We start from the raw sequence: 19,349 nt of genomic DNA on the forward strand, positions 1-19,349 counted from the left end.
TTGGCCAAGGCAGTGCTGCAGTGCTGTTAGCTTGTGACTGATGTGATCATTTCGGAGATGGAGGTAGAGGTGTATGAGCTTAACAATGTGATTACATTGAGGTTAAATTGGTGACTCTGTTTTTAATATTAAAAAAAGATCCTATTGTTTTGTTCTTTTACTTTATTTTTTAAGACAAATGTATTCAAGTCATAAAGCATATTTTTACAGGGACATCAGACTGCCTTTACTATTCTTAAAAGGCCAGCCGTCGGCCCTAGCTATTGTTAGAGAGCCATCACCCGGCTAAGCTTTGTTGTTCCCATTATTAACAAGTGGGTCTCCTATACTGTTATTGCGTATCCAGTGACTGCAAGGGCTGCCAAAAATTTCGACGCAACCCAATACCCCTTTGAAGAGACATAGAGAAGGGTCTCAGTAAAAAAAATGTTCCCATTATAAAGGAGCGGGTCTCCTATATTGGTAATGCCCATGCTGTGACTGCAAGGGCTGCCAAAATTTGGGAAAAACCCCACTAAGAATTTAAAGACACATAGAGCAGGGCCACAGTAACAAGGTACGACTTGCTCCCATTAAAAAGGAGAGGGTCTGCTATACAGTTATAGGGTATGCAGTGAGTCCAACGGCTGACCAATTTTAGGAAAAACTCCACTAAGAATTTAAAGACACATAGAGCAGGGCCACAGTAACAAGGTACAACTTGTTCCCATTAGAAAGGAGAGGGTCTGCTATGCAGTTTTAGGCTATGCAGTGATTCCAACGGCTGACCAATTTTAGGAAAAACCCCACTAAGAATTTAAAGACACACAGAGCAGGGCCACAGTAATGACAAATTCCCATTAGAAAGGAGAGAGTCTCCCATAGTGTTGGCCTTTGCAGTGAATGGAAGGGCTGCCAAAAATTTGGAGGCACTTCAATGCCCCTTGGAAGAGACGTGCAGGAGGGCCTCATAAAAAAATGTTCCCATTAGAAAGGAGCTGGCCTCCTATACTTGTAATGCCTGTGCACTAAGTGTATGGACTGACAAACATTTACCCCTGGGGGGTATACATGAACATACTGTATAAAAATTTTTTTTTACGGGCATCATAAACACCCTTTAAAAAAATTATGTGGGTGTTGCATCACGGACCACGGTCACCCTGTGTAACATACCTGGCGGCGTGCTTACACAGTGCACCATCTCCCACTATGCAAGATCGCAATATTAACCTTCAGTCCAGTCTGCTAGTCTTTCTCCTGTTCATACTGTGTGCTTGCCTCTGGTCTGACTGCTTAGGGCGGCGGCCCGGTTACTTCCTGTTTCTTATAGCTGCTGTGGGCACACTCCTACTGCGTCCCCAGCCTATTGCTGTGAGTCACTGAATATTTAAACACACTCCACCCTGTAGGAGAGGCCTGAGCAACTCCTTCACTCAGTTTGTCTTTGCAACTGTATTGCAGTTCCTGTCCTGTCTCTTGTCTGTTTCCGCCACTCTGGGGGCTGCATTCTTAGACCTGTTATCTCTGACTTCTAGTCTGTTTTCGCCTCTCTGGAGGCTGTATACCCAGGCTCGTTCTTGTATCTCTTTGCAGTAGCAGTTCCTGTCTGAACTGTATCCTAGCCTGTTACCTGTTTGTCTCTATGTTTGTACCTTCCCTTTTCCTGCAGTATCTGATCCTGCACCTAACTCCAACTCGTTGTCTCTGTACTTCTGTTTGTGAGTTTTGTGTCCACTCGCTACTTCATAGTAAGTACCTTGTGTGTATCTGGTTCTGCTTGTCCCTTTTCCCTTCCTCCGTATCTTCCTCCTGTGTTCTAGCCGTCTTCCTGTGTTTTCCAGTCTGTTCCATGTGGACAGAGCCCTGTCCTCTCTGCCTGCACCTTCAGCCCTGTTCGGCTCTGCTTGCTCACCGCTCCAGTGGTTTCTCTCTGCTCTGACTTGCTCACCGCTCCGGCAGCTTTCCTCTGCTCTTCCTTACCCACCGCTCCGGCGGCTTCTCTCCGCTCTGCCGTGCCCACCGCTCCGGCAGTTTTGCTCCGCTCTGCCTTGTCCACCGCACCTGCGGGTTCGCTCTCCTCTGTCTTGTCCACCGCACCTGCGGTTTTGCTCTGCTCAGCCTTGTCCACCGCACCTGCGGTTTCGCTCTGCTCAGCCTTGTCCACCACACCTGCGGTTTCGCTCTGCTCAGCCTTGTCCACCGCACCTGCAGTTTCGCTCTGCTCAGCCTTGTCCACCGCACCTGCGGTTTCGCTCTGCTCAGCCTTGTCCACCGCACCTGCGGTTTCGCTCTGCTCAGCGTTGTTCACCGCACCGGCGGTTTCGCTCTGCTCAGCCTTGTACACCGCACCTGCGGTTTCGCTCTGCTCAGCCTTGTCCACCACACCTGTGGTTTCGCTCTGCTCCGCATTGTCCACCGCACCTGCGGTTTCGCTCTGCTCAGCCTTGTCCACTGCACCTGCGGTTTCGCTCTGCTCAGCCTTGTCCACCGCACCTGCGGTTTTGCTCTGCTCAGCCTTGTCCACCGCACCTGCGGTTTTGCTCTGCTCAGCCTTGTCCACCGCACCTGCGGTTTCGCTCTTCTCAGCCTTGTCCACCGCACCTGCGGTTTCGCTTTACTCTGCTTGACTACCGCATCCGCGGCTCTGAACCCGTCTCCCAGTCTGTACTGGACCCTATCCAGCCTGTGCTCCAACCTGCTAGTACCTCCCTGTCTGCACTCCAGCCATGCTTGCCAGTACCCACCTGTCTGCATACCAGCCATGCTTGCCAGTGCCCACCTGTCTGCATACCAGCCGTGCTTGCCAGTGCCCACCTGTCTGCATACCAGCCATCCTTGCCAATACCCACCTGCCTGTATGCCAGTCTAACCTGCCTGTTCCTGCATTCCCCGGTGTGGGTCAACAACTGTGACCGGAGTCTGACCTGGAGTCGCACCTGGTCGGTTCCTCCTTGGTCCACGGAGTCGACTAAGCCGCCGTGCGACCTTGGTCGGACCGGGTTGATACTTAGTTAAGCCCCTCCAGGCACTCCTCGGTTCATGGTACAGTGGGATCACTCATCACGCTCACGCCAGTCAGTCCGGGGGCGAGCGTAACACCCTGGTGATATGGTGGTGCAGGATGAGGAGAAGGAGGAGGACAAGAGCAATAAGACAAAATCAGGAAGCGTATACCCACGTGTGCGTGTGAAAAGGTGCATGGGAATACACCTCCCAAGAAAAGCCAATGGATTTCAGTTTTTGTTACGCTGCTATCATTTGGTGGTGTTGAGAAGTCTGGCCCAATCCAGCCCTTGTTCATTTTTATAAGAGTCAGGATGTCAGCATTTTCAGTTGACAGGCAGATGCGCTTATCAGTTATTGTTCCACCAGCGGCAGGAAAAACCCGCTCTGATAAAACGCTGGCGGCAGGGCAGGCCAGGACCTCCAAGGCTTAGAGAGCCTGTTCATTCCACGTATCCAGCTTGGATACCCAATAATCATAAGGCACAGAGGAATCACGAAGGACGTTGGTACTGTCGGCAAGGTACTCCCTCAGCATCTTCCCAAACTTTGCACTCCTTGTGAGAGTACCACGAGCCTCAGGGCCTGTGCGATGGGAGGGTCTGAGAAAACTCTCCCAGAATTTTGACAGTGTTCTCCTGCCTCTGCTGGATTGAAGTTGTGTCTCTCTCGCCTGTACTCCTTGGTTGTCCAACGAAGTGTGCCCTCTGCCGCCAGCGTTTTCAGATGGGAATTTTTTTAATAGTTCTGCAACAAGGGCCTTCTGGTACTGCCCCATTTTTGTAGACCTGTCCGCCTCAGGAATTAGGGATATAAAGTTCTCCTTGTAGCGTGGGTCTAGAAGTGTCACCAACCAGTAATGACTGTCACCCACAATTTTGAGAACACGAGGGTCATGGGAAAGGCAGCGTAACATAAACTCAGCCATGCGTGCCAGACTACTAACATGCAAGACTTCCGTGTCCTCACCAAGAGGATGACGACCATGCTCTCCTCTTCCTCCTCCTCCTCCTCTCTGTCCTCTGGCCATCCACGCTGAACAGACGGTATGACAGCTGTGCAGGTAGTACCATCTATAGTGCATGAAACTAGCTCCTGTTCTTCCTCCTCCTCTTCCTCATTGTCACCCAATCCACGTTGGGATGTGATGAGGCTTGGTTGTGTCTAATCACCCTGTATGGTTCCTTGCTCCATCTCATCGTGCTCCGCCTGCAATTCATCCTCTTTGATTGTGAGCAGAGAACGATTCAGAAGACAGAGAAGCGGGATGGTGATGCTAATTATGGCGTCATTGCCGCTCACCATCTTGGTGGAGTCCTCAAAGTTTTGGCGGATGGTACATACAGTATGTCTGACATCCATGTTCACTCCTGAGGTCTTATGTGTGGAGTCTGAACTGAATACTGATGGCCTTGTTGATGCTTGTACTCAACAATTGCCCTCTTCTGCTCACAAGTCCTTCCCAACATCTGTAGTGTAGAGTTCCAACACGTGGGGACATCACACACCAGTGTGTGCGCCGGAAGCTTCAAACACTGCTGAAACACTGCAAGGGCGGCGGAAGCTGTAGCTGACTTTCTAAAATGGGCACACAGACGGCGCACTTTAACAAGCAGATCTGGCAGCTCCAGGTAGGATTTGAGAAACTGCTGAACCACGAGGTTAAACACATGAGCCAGGCATGGTACGTGTGTGAGCTCGCCTCAGAACCGCCACAAGGTTCCGGCCATTGTCACACACAACCATGCCTGGCTGTAGGTTCAGCGGTGTTAGCCACAGATCTGCCTGCTCTTTCAGAGCTGTCCACAACTCTTCAGCATTGTGCGGTTTTTCACCTAAGCATATTAGCTTCAGCACAGTCTGTTGCGGCTTGGCCGAGGCAGTGCTGCAGTGCTTCCAGCTTGTGACTGATGTGGTCATTTCGGAGATGGAGGCTGAAGAGGAGGAGGAGGCTGAGGAGGATGAGGTGCAGGAGCTGTAGTCCGTGGGCGCAACCCTGATTGACCTAGGGCCCGCAATCCTTGGCGTCGGGAGGACGTGTTCCGTCCCAGGGTCCGACTGGGTCCCGGCTTCCACTATGTTAACCCAGTGTGCCATCAGCGAGATGTACCATCCCTGCCCACAAGCATTTGTCCATGTGTCCGTGGTTAGATGGACTTTACCGGTAACTGCATTGTTGAGAGCACGGCTAATGTTTTGGGACACGTGCTTGTGTAATGCGGGGATGGCACACCGGGAGAAGTAGTTGCGGCTGGGGACCGAGTACTGAGGGACGGCCGCTGCCATCAGGTTGTGGAATGCTTCCGTCTCCACGAGCCTAAAAGGCAACAATTCGAGCGCAAGCAGTCGTGAAATGTGAGAATATAGTAGTGTGGCCTGTGGGGCGTTGGCTGCATATTTGCGCTTGTGTTCCAAGGACTGGGGTATGGACAACTGAACGCTGCGCTGGAACAAGGACATGGACGTGCTTCCTGATGCTGCAGCTTGAGTGTGCATCGACAGGTGCAGGGCAGGAGGCTTCTTCGCATGCACCATGGACAGGGGATTGGCTTGCATGCACAACACCGGAACAAGCAATGGTGCCACCCGCAGACACTGTTCCTGGACCCTGGTGTTCGGCCCACAAAGTCAGGTGCTTTGTTGCCATGTGCCTGATCATGCTGGTGGTGGTTAGGTTGGTCGTTTTGCCACCCCTGCTGATGCTGGCCTGGCAGGTGGTGCAAATGGCCTTTTTGGGGTTATCGGCAGAGTCTTTAAAAAACAACCAGACTCGGGAAGACCTAACAGTTGTACTGGCAACTTCCTTCGTGTTGGTGTTACAGGGAACGGTTGCCTGCCTTCTGTCTGTGGCCACCACACTGCTTTTTCCTGCCTGTTGGGGTGCTAAGCCACCCTCCCCTGTGTGCTGCTGTCTTTGCTCTGCATGTCCTCCTGCCAGGTTGGGTCAGTTACTATATCATCCACCACCTCATCTTCCACTTCCGCACCCAGGTCCTCCTCCTGACTTTCTGGCAATTGTGTCTCATCATCGTCCACCTCTTGTGACACTTTCCCACCATCGCCTTTGTGTGACCGTGGCTGCTCAAATATTTGGGCATCGCTACACGCGATCTCCTCTTGCCCCGCTTCAAGTGGACCGGACGAGAGGCCCGAATCTATAAATGGAAAAGTGAACAGCTCTTCAGAGTGTCCAAGTGTGGGATCAGTTGTCTCTGGGTACTCGGCATGGTGGGAGGAATGAGGATCAGGGTGAGAAATATGCGGTCCAGACTCACGGCTACTGAGAGTTGACCGTGTGAAAGACAGGGTGGTGGTGGTGGTGGCTAAGTGACTGGAAGCATTTTCCGCTATCCAACCAACAACCTTTTGACACTGCTCTGGGTTCAATAGTGGTGTGCTGCGGTCCCCTAGATATTGGGACAGGAAGATCAGGCGAGAAGATGTGGGTGTTTGTTGTGGCACAATTTCAGCTTGCCCACAGCCTTGTCCTCGGCCTCTGCATGCACCATTACCATAACGTCCAGTTCCCCGTCCCTTGCCACGTGCCTTGCCCATTTTAAATGGAGGACAGTATCTTCCATGGTCACTACAAATCACTGAGTTTGGAGCGAACTTATATGTGATCTGTATGATGGAGAAAACAGATTTTTAAATACCTGGCCTGTAGGTAAGTAGTTTGAACAGCAAACTTCGGTGAATTGCTTCAATGACACACTAAAGGAATTTTTTAATGGAGGCCAGAAATGGCAGTATTTTCTGATAACATATATGTGATCCGTTTGATGGAGAAAACAAAGTTTTAAATAGCTGGATTTCTAGCGCTCTAATATGGAAAGGACCTGGCTGTATTCTGCAGTGCCAACAAGCAAATGGCGCAGAAAAAATGGTGTTCTCTGGATTGATTTTTAAGCAAATAATGAGGATTAAGATCCAAAGAAAAGTATTCCTGGCCCCTGAGACATGGGCCTTTGTATAGAAATATCTAACAGCAGCAGAAGGCAGAATTGGAATGGAGCCTCTTGTGCTATATGCACTGCAGTCATCTATATACACCGCCTGCCTATACACCCTGCCTGCCTGATATCTCTGCAGATGGATTAGTCCTCAGAAGGACTGTTAGTTAAGATGGATATGTGTAATGTATGGTTTTTCTCCCTACACTACCTAATACACGATCAAATCTCTCCCTACACTGTCTGATCCGGAGTGACTGTGACGAGCATGGCGGCGCCTGGTCTGACATAGACCTGATGATACTGTGCAGCCAGCCAGTCACTGTAATGCCCACAGCCAACATGGCTATGGCATTACAGTGCTTGGCAAGCAATCCCTGCATGTTCATTGGCTCTCTAAAGAGCGCCAAACATGCAGAGAGGGAACCCGAGTTCCCGCCCGAGCAACCCGGAAATACTTGGCGAGCACCGAGCATCTCGAGCAGTGAGATGCTTGGGCTAGCACCGAGCAGTAGCGAGCATGCTCGCTCATCAATATTCATGACTAGAATACATCCCTGTTTTTTAAGAAAATAAATGTGAAAAGAACATGAACCACAAACAGCCTGGAAGAAAAAGTCTTTACCAGGGGGAAAAATCGAAATATAATTTAATATAATGTCAAATCTTCCTTCATCATGCACACATTGGAATGCACTGTATTTGCAAACCTGGGAATAAAAAATGAAGAAATGGTGCTCCCTAAAGGCCTCTATACACAAGCCTAAATAGAGTCAAACCTGCCCTTATCAGTAGGATTTCTTGACATTCTAATGTGTATGGAGTAGTCTATACTCTCCCTCAACAGATAATGTTGGAGAAGAGAAGGATTTTATCACACAAGGTGTGGGAAAAACCAAGTGCTACACAAAGGGAAGAGGGGGAGGAAGCCCAAACAGTAGGGAAAGGGGGAGTGGAAACCCCTAGGCAGATCTAATAACACCCTGCCTACCTTACCATCCCTATATAGGTGCCACACCTACCACCGAGCAGGAACCTAAACCCTGTATGTCCCTAGAACTTGGCCTTAGATAGGGAGGGGGAGGGGTGAGCACTGGTCAGGCTCCACTACAAACTAAAGATAACAAGGTAGATAAACAAAGGGGATTAACTTAGCTTGAGCAGACTCCAGAGGAGTAATGCCAACTGTCCTCCAAGGGCACCAGAGAGGAAGCCAGCCAACAATTAGTGCTCCAAGCATGCACAAAGGTACATTGAAGTATCACCGGCGATTACCTGGAGCAAACTGAGGGTTTTTAACTCCCATGCAGGGTGTGTCAATCAGCAGCAGCAGGGAGCTCACCACTGGGTCTTAAAGGAAGAAATAAGAAGGTGTCTGCAATGCCAAGTGCAGTGAACTTCTACAGCTAGATCCAGAGTGACTGTCTATTACACCTGACACACCCGTGACAGATTGGCACATTGGATTTCCAACAGCTGATCTTTCTGTTATTCATTGAGATAAGTTGCTATTAGAGGAATATCTCTCTCATAGAGAACATAGGAATGGAAAGATCGGGAAAGATGGCAGTGAAAAATCATTTGGCCGACAGCTATCTAATGTGTATGAAGGCCTTAAACGGGCATTCCCATCTCCAAGATCCTTTGTCAATATGTAGTAGGTGTAATGATGATAATAATATTAGAAAATACCTCCAATTAGAAATGCAGTATAGTTCTTCTGATTAGGTATTTGCTAATATTAGTATTACACCTACTACATTTTGGGATAGGATGAGAATACCCCTTTAAGTGTAGTGAATTTGAGACATATTAGTGATTGTGCGAAAAGAGTAATGAGTCATGACATGCCCTTACTTTGGGGAGTTGTGCAAATAATTGGTTCAACTCCACTTAGAGATAAATCAAGTGGAAGTTACTTACTTGTACAGTAATTCCTGTGAGTTTGCAATATACTGTGAATAAAAAAGAGCATTATCTTGTAAAGAGTCCTCATAGGTCGCGACAGTGCTTCTGTTTTCGAACTGATTAAGAAATACATTTTTTTTCTCTCTTGTTCATAAAGCTATCTATTTCTTGTTTCAGTTTACATCGACAATGTGTCATGTGTATTATTTGACATAACAAATCTAAATTGTTCCTGGAACTTTAGGACAGATGCCCCTGATGACATTAACTACTCCTTTGCATTGAGGTATAACATTACAAAATATGTTATTTTTTTCTGAAATAATTAATAAAAAAAAAGCAAAAATCACTTACTGTACATACTTTTTTTTGGCACAGGTCAAACTTCAAATGGTTGTCATGCACAGACTATATTAAAAGACACAAACAGAATATTGGCTGCTCCATGCAAGATATTTTTTCAGAGCATAAAGAGGATGGACTTCTGAATAAGATAAGGATTAGATTCTATAGTGCTTTATATAATTTCTCAAAAACATTCAGGCCAGAAGCTGTAGGTGAGATGTACAAAAATCTATCATCTATCTCTTGGCCTTATATTTTACAGTCATTTTTGATGAAAGCAGCTGATAACATATAGATCTAGCACAGGTTAATCTTGCCATATTATTATTTATTATTATAGCGCCATTTATTCCATGGTGCTTTACATGTGAAAAAGGGGTATACATAGTAAAAACAATTTGCTATGTCATATGTACTAAATAGCGTTGAGAAAAAGCTTAGCAATCTCTCCAGACTGCACCATATACAGAAACATTCTGCCTAGCTGGCCACACGGGTGTTTTCTATTCGAGAGTGGAAACCAAATTCCTCTTGTAGTGCCTCAAAATAAGCAACAGGATCAGCTGTTAAAATTTTATTGTCTGGATCTTTCCCTCCCACTGCATCATTTATCAAGGGAGAGCCAGGCCCTTACACACACCAACCTATCCTACTGAAATTGTTGGGATGGGATGCCTATAATTTTAAATTGACTTTGGTAACTGGTATATCACGGTATTAAAAAGCTTAATTTGGCATCTATTTTGACATCTGTTAAAGAGAATCTGTCTACAGTTTTTTGCCACGTAATCTGAGTGAGGCATAATGTGGTGACCTGATTTCAGCGATGTATCACTTACTGGACTGTTTGCAGTAGTTTTGATAAAATTAATGTTTTATCAGCAGGAGATTATCACTAGTGGACAAGTAAACCTGCTGCACTTAGTCTCACATATTCATGAGCTCTGTATAACCCCGCCCCTACCATTGATTGGCAGCTTTCTGCCTATGCAAAGTGCACAGAAAGCTGCCAATCAGTGGTGTGGGCGGGGTTATAGAGAGCTCAGCATTCAGAAAACTGGTGGATCTCCAGCAAAGAAAACAAAATGACAGCAAGCAGACCAGCACGTGACACATCACTGATATTAAGGTCTCTGCCCCCACATCATGCTTGGTAACTAAAACTTGGTAACAGATTCCCTTTAAGTTGCTGTAAGATCCTCTTATAATAAGGGCATTTCAAAGGCTTTTAAAAAATGCTGAACCGGTCATTTATCTTTCTTTGCAAAGAGAATCATGTATTCATTGCAATCTTTATTTTGTTGATTGTAGAAATACTTACCCCTCCAAGACACATTAAAGTGTTTTCTGAAAATGGTAATACTGTCATAAAATGGCTTCCACCAGCAAGTGTAGCGATTACTGGCGTTCAAGATGGCATTACACCTACATATAATCCTAGAGAAGAGCATAATTTTATATATGAAATAAGAGTTATAGAGAATAAATCAAAACGAATATTTAGGGTAAGTATATTCAGATCACTATTCCTTACAACATGATGTACATAATGTAAAATTCCACAGAATTTTAGCTTCAAATTAACAAATTAAAACTTTTACTTACAGGAAAAATATATATATTTGTACCATGCTAGCCAGTCGATAGAAGAATATTAAAATTTAAGTCCTCAATGGTTAGTACCTTTTAATGGCTAACTGAAAATACAGTAATAAACAGTGAGCTGAAGACTACGCGGGTCTCTTCATCAGGCGTCAATATAACCCAAAACCAGACCTCATTCAAGGAACAAGAAAACTTTCACACTCCTTATACAGTATATGAACTGCTCCAATATTCACTGCCACAAATGTTTATCCCTCTCCCATATTGATAGTTCTGTTTCACATCACTTGTCTTATTTACCACACTATTCTATGTCCTGTTGTATATATATTAGTGACTCTTTCGATTTTGTGTCATTCCATAGCATGATATAGAGACCTGAGTAGTCTCGAAAGCTTGCTATTTATAACCAACTTTTCAGTTAGCCATTAAAAGGTATCAACCACAGAGGACTCTCAAATTGTAATATTTTTCTAACTTTTACTTATACATTTTTCATTACTTATCTTAAAAGTAAACTTGCTATACTAGAGTAGGAGGTGCTTGATTGACACCTGTTCAACACTGCTAATAACAATGAAGCAGATGTCAACCTACTGTATATTGGGTGAAGCATTGAACACGTCACCAATTTTCTAAGTAAATATATTTACACTATATACAGCACAATAGTGTCCATTGCAGGTTCTGTCTGCTCCTGCTATTACAGATATCCATAGACATAGCCCCAGATATCAGGGGCCAGGGCTAATTTTTTTTTATCTTTATCCTGATTATTTGCTTAAAAAGCAAGGCAGGAAGGCAGGGTTTGTGGCAGTGCATACAGCACAAGAGGGCCAATTGCACGTTCTGTCTGCTGCTGCTGTTACAGATATTTGTAAACATAGCCCTAGATATCAGGGGCCAGGGTTAATTTTTTTTATCTTAATCCTGATTATTTTCTTAAAAATCAATCCAGAGTATGCCATTTTTCTGCTCCATTTGCTTGTTAGCACTGCAGAATAAAGCCAGATCCTTTCCATATTACAGCGATAAAAATCCAGAAATTTGTAGTGAACGTGGAAAATACTGTCCTCCATTTACAGTTTGTTGCAGTGTGTCAGTGAAGCTATTCACATATGCTAGCTGTGAAAAATAGTAAACTACAGGGCCGCTATTTAAAACCATGGTTGTTCGCCAGACGTATCACATATAACTGCGGTCCAAATTCAGCTATTTCTGTCCTTCATTTACAGTTTGTGCAGTGTGTCAGTGAAGCTATTTACACGTGCTCACTGTGAAGAATAGTAAACTACAGGGCCGCTATTTTAAACCGTGGTTGTCCGTCAGACATATCACATATAACTATTATATAAACCAGAGAGACCATAGGTATTTTCAAAACCCCAAGATAACATAATTAAAACACCATGTGTTGATTTAAAGAGATAAATGCTTTATTTATGTATTTTTTAAGAAATAACACATAGGTATAAATAACATGTGTGGAAAGATATAACATAGACATGTGAGGCAGCAGGGGGTAGATAGAGACACAGCTGGTATCAAATTCACATTGGACCTATAATAGGTCACATAGTCCAACCCATACAATCCATTAGTCACAGACAATGTGTGCAGAAAAAGTTAAATAACATAGATCAAGTGACCTATAACAAGTCACAGTATAAACAACCATCAGAGGTTTTTTCAGCAGAACACCACCGCAACAGGAGAACGCGTGTAGAGATGCCCAAATATTTAAGCAGCCACGGTCACAATAGTGGGAAAGTGCAATTACTGTTTAAAGAGCTTGATTATGATGATAAGACACAATTGCCAGAAGGTCAGGAGGAGGACCAGGGTGCGGAAGTGGAAGACGAGGTGGTGGACGATAGTCACTGACCCAACCTGGCAGGGTGACATGCAAAGCGAGGACAGCAGCACACAAGAGGAGGGAGGCTTAGCACCACAACAAGCAGGAAGAAGCAGTCTGGTGGCCACAGACACAAGGCAGGAAAGCGTTCCTCGTTACACCAACACGACAGAAGTTGCCAGTTCAACGGTAGGTCTTCCCGAATCTGTTTTTTTTTTAAAGGCTCTGCAGATAACCCTAAAAAGGCCATTTGCACCATCTATCAGGCCAGCATAAGCAGGGGTAGCAAAACTAGCAGCCTGACCACCACCAGCATGATCAGGCACATGGCAGCAAAGCACCCGACTAGGCGGGCTGAACGCCAGGGTCCAGAAACAGTGTCTGCGGGTGACACCACTGCTTCTTCCACTGTTGTGCATGCATGCCAATCCTCTGTCCATGGCCCATGCGAAAATGCCTCTTGCCCTGCACCTGTCATTGCACACTCTCAACTAGCACCATCAGCGACCACAACCACGTTCTTGTCCAAGCGCAGCATTCAGTTTTCCCTACCACAGTCCTTGGAACGCAAGTGCCAATGCGCAGCCAACTCCCCACAGGCCACACTAATAAATTCACACATTTTGTGAATGCTTGCACTCAAAATGTTGCCTTTTAGGCTCGTGGAGATGGATGCTTTCTGCAGCCTGATGGCGGCAGCCGTCCCTCGGTATTCGGTTCTCAGCCACCACTATTTCTCCTGGTGTGCCGTCCCTGCATTACACAAGCACGTGTCCAACAACATTAGCTATGCCCTCAACAACACCGTTACTGGGAAAGTCCACCTAACCACGGACACGTGGACAAGTGCTTGTGGGCAGGGATGGTAGATCTTGCTGACAGCACACTGGGTTAATATAGTGGAAGCCGGGACCCAGTCGGACCTTGGGACGGAACACGTCCTCCCGTCACCGAGGATTGCAGGTCCGCAGTCAATCAGGGTTGCCCCCACATTTTTCAGCTCCTGCACCTCCTCCTCCTCTTCATCCTCCAGGGCATTTGAGTGCCTCAAAATTTTTGGCAGCCGTTGCATTCACTGCATAGGCAAACAGTATGGTAGACTCCCTTCCTAATAATGGTAAAAACATTTTCAAGAGGCCCTCCTCTATGTCTCTTGCAAGGGGCATTGTAGTGCCTCCAAATTTTTGGCAGCCTTTGCATTCACTGCATAGACAAATAGTATGCGAGACCCACTTTCTAATAATGGGAACATTTATTTCATGAGGCCCACCTCTACGTCTCTTGCAAGGGGCATTGGAGTGCCTCCAAATTTTTTGCAGCCGTTGCATTCACTGCATACGCTAGAACAGTATGGGAGACCCGCTCCTTTCTAATGGGAACATGTCTTTACTGAGGCCCACCTCTATGTGGCTTTAAATTGTTATTGGGGTTTTTCCTAAATGATGGCAGCCGTTGTACTCACTGCATACCCTATAATTGTATAGCAGAACCGCTGTGTCACGCCAGGTATGGGATAGACTTAGTGCAACACAGAGGGAAGAGGGAAAGGGAGTCAAGACACTAGGGAAAGGGGGAAGTGGAGATCTCCTAGTCTGGTCTAGTGTCACCCTGTCTCAACTATCATCCCTACATTGCCTCTTCAGCAATCGCCACCTGTGTGCCTCGCCCTGTCATTCCCTGGCGTATGGCTAAGGCTAGGGATGGGTGGTGATGAGCACTAGTCGATCTCCACTAAACTCTATAGACAACAAGGGTAAACAAACAGCGGGAGAATGCTTAGCTTTAGATGACTCCAGACAAATGCGAACTCGACCTCAAGCTCCAGAGAGGACGAAGTACTGCTCTTGCGAAGCCTTCACAAGTAGAAATGAATATAGCCGATACCTCCCTCTCAGACACACCAGGTATATATACACCCAGGCCAGGGAGCTAATTACCAGAGGGAGGTAGCCGCTAGGTCCTAGGGACAGCCTCTCATCTAAGAAGATGTCTGTATTGCCAAACGTAGAGATCTCCTGCAACCAACTGCAGGGTGACTGTCTGTCATCTCTGATACACCTGTGACAGTACCTCCCCCCTTCTATGAGCGGCCTCCTGACACTCAGGACCGGGTTTCTCAGGAAAAGAGGTGTGGAATGAGTGAACCAATCTGGGAGCATTCTCCTCTGGACCATTGCCTTTCCAGTGCACTAAGTATTATAGAGAACGACGTTGGAGACAAGAATCTACAATCATCGAAATCTGGAAATCCAGATTACCATCAACCATTACTGGGGGCGGTGGTAGATTTGAGAGCTCAAGAGGTTCCACATAATTTTTGAGTAAGGACCTGTGGAACACATTGTGGACCTTAAGGGCCTGAGGAAGTTGAAGATGAAATGCTGCTGGGTTAATGACAGCAGTTATTTTATAGAGACTAATAAACCTAGGTCCCAGCTTCCAAGAAGGAACTTTCAATCTTATATTCCTGGTAGACAACCACACAAAGTAATTCACATTCAGGTCCGGACCTGGCAAGCCTTTTCTGTCAGCCATACGTTTATACCTGTCTCCCATGATCTTTAAATTACTCAGAACACCTTGCCATACCAAAGAGAGTGATAAAGCAAACCGTTCCTCCTCAGGAATTCCTGAAGCTCCTCTCGCACTAAAGATACCAAACTGTGGGTAATAACCGTATGCACCGAAAAATGGTGACCTGCCAGTGGATTCTTGCCAATGATTGTTAATGGCAAATTCTGCCAGCAGTAAGTAGGATGCCCAATCCTCCTGATTTTCGGAGACAAAACACCTGAGGTGTCCAAGTTCTGATTGACACGCTCGGTCTGACCATTCGACTGAAGGTGGAAGGCAGATGAAAAGGACAGCTGCACCCCCAGTCGAGAACCGAATGCCTTCCAGAACTTGGAAATAAGAACTTGTCAGCTATTAAAGGCCATGAATATTCACTACACCCATGGGAGTGGTGAATATTCATGGACTTTAATAGCGGGCACACTGACAGCTGAGCACAGCAGGAGCCACACTGTGGCTACAGTGTGCGCGCTATTAGGGAGAATGAATGGTCACTGCTCCCCTCGCATGCAGTCCCGGTGTGGGGAGCAATGACTATTCTGGCACAGAGCAGAAGACAGCGCTGGAAAAGAGAGGAGGGGAGTATGATTGTTTATTTTTTTTCTGTGCAGCGTGATGGGGATCAGGGAGTGCCAAGCATACCAGGATGAGGGTGCAATACATACAGGGATGAAGGGGGCCATGCATACAAGGATGAGGGTGGCCATACGTACAGGGATGAGGCATGAGGGGGGCCATACATACAGGGATGAAGGGGGCCATACATACAGGAATGAAGGGGGCCATACATACAGGGATGAAGGATGAGCGGGGCTATACATACAGGGATGAAGGGGCCATGCATACCAGGAAGAGGAAAGAAGGTGCCATACATACCAGGATGGGTGTGTGAGGGGCCATACATAACAGGATGAAGCGTGCCATACATACCAGGAAGAGGGATGAGGGTGCCATGCATACCAAGATGGGGGATTGGGCTGTCATGCATACCAGGATGGTGGATTGGGGTGCCATGCATATCAGGATGTGGATGAGGGCCACGTATAACAGGAAGGAGGGGGGCATGTATACCAGGATGGGGGATATTAACAGAATTAGGGGACTTTACCCCTATAACAGTGTCAGCAGCAGACCACCTCCCCTTTAACAGGGCATCATGACCACATTTTTTGCTTAATTTTTTTTCTATTTTCCTCCTCTAAAACCTAGGTGTGTCGTACGGTCCGGTGCATCTTTTAGTCCAAAAAATACAGTATATGTAATACACTGTGTTCCAAATTATTATGCAAATAATATTTTCTCAGATTTTCCCAAATTACCTATATGAATTGCAGTCATTGTAATTTTCCAGTCAAATAACTATTAGAGTACAATTGAAAGGTTTTTGTACAAACTGCCTATGATAACAGTATATTTTTTAAAAAATAAAAAACTCAAACTGCACTCAAAATGCATGTTCCAAATTAATATGCACAGCAGCGTTTTCAACCTTTTCATTTTAATAAAGAACAAAAAAATGGTCATTTTTGAAATTCTAAGCATTAGCAGGTTATTACAAACTGAAATCAAACAGAAATGGTCCAGATGGATGGAGTGGAGGGTGGCTGGTTGATGGACACCCCATGCAAACACGGCTACGGCGCTAACAAGGAAGAGATGGAGTAATATTTTGGGCTGGAATCATGGGGAGAGAGATTGTCGACCCTTTTAGAATCCTTGAAGGGGTAAAGATGAACTCCATAATGTATGTTGAGTTTCTCAAACAGCACTTCCTTCCATGGTTCAAGAAGAAGAACCGTGCATTCCGCAGCAAATCATTTTCATGCATGATAATGCACCGTCTCATGCTGCACATAACACATCTGCATCTCTGGCTGCTATGGGCATAAAAGGGGACAAACTTATGGTGTGGCACCCATGCTCCCCTGACCTCAACCCTATTGAGAACCTCTGGAGCATCATCAAAAGGAGTGTCTATGATGGCAGGAGGCAGTTCACATCTAAGCAACAGCTCTGGGAGGGTATTCTGTCCTCATGCAAAACAATTGAAGCAGAAACCATCCAAAACCTGACAAATTCAATGGACGAGAGAGTTCAGAAGCTCCTTTCGAACAAGCGGTCCTTTGTGCAAATGTTACATCACCTAGAATAAAGTTTTGAGTTGAAAACTGTTTGATTTCAGTTTGTAATAACCTGCTAATGCTTATAATTTCAAAAATGACCATTTTTTTGTTCTTTATTAAAATGAAAAGGTTGAAAACTCTGCTGTGCATAATAATTTGGAACATGCATTTTGAGTGCAGTTTGAGTTTTTTATTTTTTTAAAAATATACTGTTATCATAGGCAGTTTGTACAAAAGCCTTTCAATTGTGCTCTAATAATTATTTGACTGGAAAATTACAATGACTGCAATTCATATAGGTAATTTGGGAAAATCTGAGAAAATATTATTTGTATAATAATTTGGAACACAGTGTATAAAAATTTTTTTTACGGGCATCATAAACACCCTTTAAAAAAATTATGTGGGTGTTGCATCGCGGACCACGGTCACCCGGGTGATATGGTGGTGGAGGATGAGGATGAGGAGAAGGAGGAGGACAAGAGCAATTAGCCAAAATCAGGAAGCGTATACTCATGTCTGGGTGTGAAAAGGTGCATGGGAATACACCTCCCAAAAAAAAGACACTGGATTTGAGATTATGTTACGCTGCTATCATTCGGTGGTGTTGAGAAGTCTGGCCCAACCCAGCCCTTTTTCATTTTCATAAGAGTCAGCCTGTCAGCATTTTCAGTTAACAGGCAGATGTGCCTATCTGTTATAATTCCACCAGCGGCACTAAAAACCCGCTCGGATAAAACGCTAGAGGCAGGGCAGGCCAGGACCTCCAACGCGTAGAGAATCAGTTGATTCCACGTGTCCAGCTTGGATACTCAATAATTATAAGGCACAGAGGAATCACGGAGGACGTTGGTACGGTCAGCAAAGTACTCCCTCAGCATCTTCCCAAACTTTGCACTCTTTGTGAGAGTACTCCGCGCCTCAGGGCCAGATGGGAGGGGCTGAGAAAACTCTCCCAGAACTTTGGCTGTGTTCCCCTGCTTCTGCTAGATTGAAGTTTTGTCTCTCTCGCCTGTACTCCTTGGTTGCTCAATGAACTGTGACCTCTGCCACCAGCGTTTTCAGATGGGAATTTTTTTAATAGTTCCGCAACAAGGGCCTTCTGGTACTGCCCCACTTTTGTAGACCTATCCGCCTCAGAAATAAGAGATATGAAGTTCTCCTTGTAGCGTGGGTCTAGAAGTGTCACCCACCAGTAATGACTGTCAACCAAAATTTTGAGAAAGCAAGGAGCTGTAGACCGTGGGGGCAACCCTGATTGACCTAGGGCCCGCAATCCTTGGCGTCGGGAGGACATGTTCCGTCCCAAGGTCCATCTGGGTTCCGGCTTCCAGTATATTAACCCAGTGTGCCATCAGCGAGATGTACTGTCCCTACCCACAAGCACTTGTCTACGTGTCAGTGGTTAGGTGGACTTTCCCAGTAACTGCATTGTTGAGGGCACGGCTTATGTTGTGGGACACGTGCTTGTGTAATGTGGGGACGGCACACCGGGAGAATTAGTGGCAGCTGGAGTACTGAGGGATGGCCGCCACCATCAGGTTGCGGAAAGCTTCTGTCTCCACAAGCCTAAAAGGCAACATTTCGAGTGCAAGCAGTCACAAAATGTGGGAATATAGTAGTGTGGCCTGTGGGGCGTTGGCTGCATATTTGCGCTTGCGTTCCAAGGACTAGGGTATGGACAACTGAACGCTGGGACAAGGACGTGCTTGCTGATGGTGCTAGTTGAGAGTGTATAACAACAGGTGAATTGCAGGAGGCATCTTCACATGCACTATGGACAGGAGATTTGCTTACACACACAACAGCGGAAGAAGCAGTGGTGTCACCCACAGACACTGTTCCTTGACCCTGGGGTTCGGCACACAAAGTCAGGTGCATTGCTGCCATGTGCCTGATCATGCTGGTGGTGGTCAGGCTGCTAGTTTTGCTACCCCTGCTGATGCTGGCCTGGCAGTTGGTGCAAATAGCCTTTTTGGGGTTATCGGCAGAGTCTTTAAA

At 46.1% G+C, this 19,349-nt stretch overlaps 1 protein-coding gene across 6 annotated transcripts in view; it reads left to right on the forward strand.

Moving 5' to 3' along the window:
* LOC141228990 (interleukin-5 receptor subunit alpha-like) overlaps positions 1-19,349 on the forward strand; it is a 169,705-nt gene that overhangs the window by 123,600 nt on the left and 26,756 nt on the right. For all 6 annotated transcript variants that reach the window (XM_073667379.1, XM_073667384.1, XM_073667387.1 and 3 more), the window contains 3 exons: positions 9,024-9,132; positions 9,225-9,403; positions 10,503-10,696. In XM_073667379.1, the coding sequence (XP_073523480.1) occupies positions 9,024-9,132; positions 9,225-9,403; positions 10,503-10,696 (482 nt within the window). The remainder of the gene's footprint in view (positions 1-9,023; positions 9,133-9,224; positions 9,404-10,502; positions 10,697-19,349) is intronic.

Source organism: Phyllobates terribilis, unplaced genomic scaffold (genome assembly GCF_046119375.1).
Source record: "Phyllobates terribilis strain yellow unplaced genomic scaffold, ASM4611937v1 Scaffold_2__4_contigs__length_985480577, whole genome shotgun sequence".
Taxonomy (NCBI): Eukaryota; Metazoa; Chordata; class Amphibia; order Anura; family Dendrobatidae; genus Phyllobates; species Phyllobates terribilis.